Consider the following 5,000-nt stretch of genomic DNA (forward strand, 5'->3'; position numbering starts at 1 on the left):
TGTGTGTGTGTGTGTGTGTGTGTGTGGGGGGGGGGGGGTTAGGGTATGACCTGTGATGTTATCACTCACAGAGTAATGTTTGCTCTCTGAGTCTCAACAGCTTAGTGGCAGAACAAACATGTATACAACAGAGGTGAAGATGAATATATTAAGGTGTGTGTGTGTGTGTGTGTGTGTGTGTGTGTGTGTGTGCGTGCGTGCGTGCGTGCGTGCGTGCGTGTGCGTGCGTGTGTGTGTGTAGGTGTGCGTGTGTGTGTGTGAGGGGGGGGGGGGGGGGGGGGGCACTGTGTGTGTTGGGAGAGGGAGTGCACTGTTGCTGGTGTCAATACTAAAATCTGATGCCTAACTTGGAGCCACGTGAAACCGTCTTATCTCAATCATTTATGTCCAGTGCAATCTTGCTCTATCCTATTTTCAATCTTTCAAAAATTGTCTTATCTTCTTGCTATTGCATTACATATTTGTGTTTTATTACACGTATATTATGTACATACCAACTATTTCACCTGTTTTATTTTCCACCCATTGATCATCCATAGCAACCCTACTATCACCGACAACCAAGAAGGGGGATCCCCCCCTTGAACGGCCCTTCTCATGTTTCTCTCTTCCATGCTGCCTGTGGTGCTTTTTTCCTATTGCTAGGTTTTTAATGAGTTTTTCCTTGCCTTCCCTGGGGTATGTCTGGGAGTGTTGCATTTATCTATTTTACATTTATTTTGGATTTCATGGTGTTTTTTGTTTTGTTCTTGATATATTGTGATGTTTCTTCTTGACTTGTTTAAAGAAGACGTGTCTGGCCCATGGGGACATTAACGTGTGTTGTCGGGCCTTACAAATACATTTGATTTGATTTGATTTGATTTGATTTGATTTGATCAATGACCCAGAAGTAACAGTCCAAGTACAGTATGTATAAATATATATACTGTACTTTTAAGTGAAAATAATGGATTTGGATCAGCACCTGGTTAATTAAAGGGCATAGTTGCATCTCTATATGACGGTGTATGTATTGGTTTTTACAGCATGAATAGCTAGAGCGGAAAGAAAACCAGATCATAGATACCAAACCATATGACTTTCTTTCTCTCCCTCAAACGTACATTCTTTCCATATGTATACACACACAAATCAGTCGTATAAATACCTCACACATGTGTCCCTGCACATGAAACGTACACATGTTCAGAGTAGCAGCACACACGCATGTAGCCGGTCTAAACGCCATTTTTGCGAGGGGGGGGGGGGGGGGGGGGCGTGGTTGGAGCCCAGGTGACTCACACGGGATAGAGTGAACACTCCTGTATAGGCACCGAAAGTCCTTCTTATGTTTGTTCTCTACTTCCTTTATGGCTTAAGAGTTTCAGTACCACGGAGCTGGTCCCTGGGGGCAGCTTTGCTCTGACTGTGAGTCACGGGCAGGGGGCTGGCGTGGGCAGGAGAGGGTTATTTGAGTCAGACGACGAGGTTGCTAAAGAAACGGGGGTGTTTTTGATAAGTGGAGGCGGGGGGGGGGGGGGGGGGGGGGGGGGCGTACATGGCGAGGGGATGGGACTGACAGCTGTTTCGGTGGATGACTAATAGAGTTGTGTAATCCTCCAGGGCCTGTAAAGGTTTCACTGTGTCACAGGGCTCCCCCGGCCTCATCCATCCCTCCCCCGACCTCATCCATCCCTCCCCCGGCCTCATCCATCCCTCCCTCCATGCTAGTACTGTATAGCCTTCCCACCCCGGCCTCCTCAGACGCAAAGTGAACTTTGAGAAAGAGGAGGCTTGGGACATGAAGAACTGAGGAGAGAAACTGAGGTGAATCTGCAGAGCGTTTTAAGCCAGAGAGGGAATAACGTGTCCATCTGCCCTGGGTTAGGGTTAGGGTTAGACTGAGGTGAATCTGCAGAGAGCGTTTTAAGCCAGAGAGAGAATAACGTGTGTCCATCTGCCCTGGAGGGTTGGGGTTAGGGTTAGAGTGAACCATCTGTGCCTCCTTTTGCTTTTCTCAGTGGTCATTCTGGAGGCTCTCCATGTTATGCAATGTAGAGGCCGCATTCTGGCTGGTCTTCATGTGTGAGTCTGTCTGTCTGTCTGTCTGTCTGTCTGTCTGTCTGTCTGTCTGTCTGTCTGTCTGTCTGTCTGTCTGTCTGTCTGTCTGTCTGTCTGTCTGTCTGTCTGTCTGTCTGTCTGTCTGTCTGTCTGTCTCTCTGTCTGTCTGTCTGTCTGTGTGTCTGTCTGTCTGTCTGTCTGTCTGTCTGTCTGTCTGTCTGTCTGTCTGTCTGTCTGTCTGTCTGTCTGTCTGTCTGTCTGTCTGTCTGTCTGTCTGTCTGTCTGTCTGTCTGTCTGTCTGTCTGTCTGTCTGTCTGTCTGTCTGTCTGTCTGTCTGTCTGTCTGTCTGTCTGTCTGTGTGTGTGTGTGTGTGTGTGTGTGTGTGTGTGTGTGTGTGTGTGTGTGTGTGTGTGTGTGTGTGTGTGTGTGTGTGTGTGTGTGTGTAACCATACACCAGGCCATACACCGCCCTGTGTGTCTGGTGTCGTGCTGCATGCTGCCCTGGCCTCTGACTCAGCACAGCGGTGCTGCTATAAACACCCCTCAGTTTGAACACGCAATTCTTACCGCCCAACTCTTATTTTATTGATTAATCATTTAGAGTGGAACTGTTTGAAAAAACTCAGAGAGAGGCACGCTAACTGCATATACAGCTTTTTAAGTAAAAAGATAGTAGGAACGTCTTTCCCCCCCCCCCCCCATACTCTCCTAATAACTACATTTTGATTAAATTACAATGGTGTGAGTGCTATCCTTTTGAGTGCATCCTTTTGAGTGCCATCCAATGTTTTCGATGCATGATGGAGAAGACATACATGTCAACTAGAGTTGAATGAAAACAAATAGCGTGTTAATTTAGTCAACGAAAATTATGACTAAATATGGTCGTCAACGAAGCTTTTCTCCCTGACGACAACGAGACGCCACGTTAATGGAGATCATGTGACACTAACGTGACTAAATAAGTCATGCAATGTCGTTGACTACAAACAACGACACAAAATGTAGTTTACAAAATAAAATCTTGCCAAAATCTAAATTTTTTTTTATTTTAAGCCGAGACAAAATAATTATAACTTTTAGAATAATGAATGTTATTATTAGTGCGGCATTTCCGTTTCCTACTGTATGTGTGCAGCGCAAGCACTTTGATTCATTTCCTCACCCGTGTTATTTGTTCTTAGCCAGCATTCTAGATAGCAGTAACTGCACACAACAGGGGTTTAATGGAACAATGGCGGCGCAACAGGGTCTCGGTGGTCTTGTATGCAGTGGGCTTGTAAGAAAATGAAGACCAGACCTCTAGGCATACTTTAGATATATAGAGCTCAAAGGAGCTACAGCTGTTTTGGGGAAGAGTGGGGCGTGCGCCTGTGACAGGTCGGGTGTTGTGTTGTGGAGTGGAAATATGAAGAAGGTGAATAAAACCGTTATGTTGATCACCAAACGCAAGTCAAGAACCGTTTCTACTTCTTACTGTCCTATGGCGAATGCTGTCTAACTATACTTTGAAACTAACTGCTACATTACTGTTAGCATTAGCAACTTGCTAGCTGTCAAATCATCTATAACCGCAATTCCCTTTTCTTCTCACGCTGGACATGTAACCCAGGAATAGTCCGCCTAATACTTTCAAACTATAGTCAAATAAAATCACGGGAGAATTGATATCTGATCATCAACATAACGGTTTTATTCACCATCTTCCTCTTTCCATTCCACAACACAACAACGGACCTGTCACAGGCCCAAGCTAAGAGGGTGCGCAACTCCACCTAATAACGTCAGCATCAATAATAACATAGAACACATTAAATAGCTTACATAAGTCTAACCAGCCAGCACTAAAGTTAGCTTGTTTTTGTTTAGAAAAAGCTCACGCCAACTTATGAGGCTGTAACTCAGTGGCGAGACTAAACTAAAAAGACTAAATCAAGACTAAACAAAAAAGACTAAATCGAGACTAAACTAAAAAGACTAAATCGAGACTAAACTAAAAAGTCTAAATTGAGACTAAACAAAAAAGACTAAGACTAAAATGCTCAGACCTGTACAGTAGTTGAAACTTGACTAAACGAAAAATAGATAAAGGTGACTAAATAATGAAAACGAAAAAGAGCATTTGACACATGACTAAGACTAAAACAAAAATTTAAAATAGCGGACAGAATTAACACTGCGTTGTGGTTGAATATGTTTGCTCGTGTACACCTGGGTCTTATGTAAGAACGTTTTGCACTTTCACCCCAGTGCATCTGGTTTTTCTTTTGCTCATTTTCACACATTACGAACGAAACACTGAGTTCTGTTTCAAACGCCTGTCCCTCTCCTCTCTGTCAACAGAACGCCAGTGGGAGGATGGTGTGACACACGGACAGGCAGACAGACAGAGGGACTGTATACAGCGACGCCATGGCCACTATGTCCCTCTTCGTCCTCACCCTTCTCCTCTCTGCCCTCCAGCCGTCACCTGCCCAAGTCATCCTCACCTCTTCCTCCTCTTCCTCTCCCCTAAACCTGCCTGTCCACCCCTTAAATCAACCCACCAATCAGACTGCTCAGGTCGGGCCTTCATATCCTCCCAGAGGGCGCAGCGATGTGCCTATCAAACCGATGGTTGGAGACATGTCCCCCACTAGTGCCTTCAAGGAGGTGCCACAGGGGAGAGGAGGTCCAACAGTCCAGTCTGCTACTTCCTTTATACCAGCCACTAGGCCCAGGACAGACACAACAAGCCCAGCAGCGATCAGCTACACGGAGGGACCGACCCGACCTCCACCCACCTCACCCTCCAGTGATGTCATGAACTCTGCTGCGGCTGAGCCAGTAGTGATGGTAGACCGGTCTGAGGATGGACCAATCACGCAGAGAGATGGGGACGATTGGCGGGAGACCGGATCAGGACGCGAACCTGTTCCGACAGCGGAGAGTGGGAAGGAGGAGTCCCGTGCAACCGT

General features: G+C 46.1%; 1 protein-coding gene across 1 annotated transcript in view; it reads left to right on the forward strand.

Moving 5' to 3' along the window:
- Positions 1 to 4,389: 4,389 nt before the first annotated feature.
- LOC311243820 (uncharacterized protein) overlaps positions 4,390 to 5,000 on the forward strand; it is a 13,215-nt gene continuing 12,604 nt past the window's right edge. The window contains 1 exon segment of the mRNA XM_084333185.1: positions 4,390 to 5,000. This exon segment is cut by the window's right edge and continues 251 nt beyond it. Coding sequence (XP_084189311.1) covers positions 4,456 to 5,000 — 545 coding nt within the window. The 5' untranslated portion in view covers positions 4,390 to 4,455.

Source organism: Notolepis coatsorum (assembly GCF_963971535.1).
Source record: "Notolepis coatsorum genome assembly, chromosome: 17".
NCBI classification, from domain to species: Eukaryota; Metazoa; Chordata; class Actinopteri; order Aulopiformes; family Paralepididae; genus Notolepis; species Notolepis coatsorum.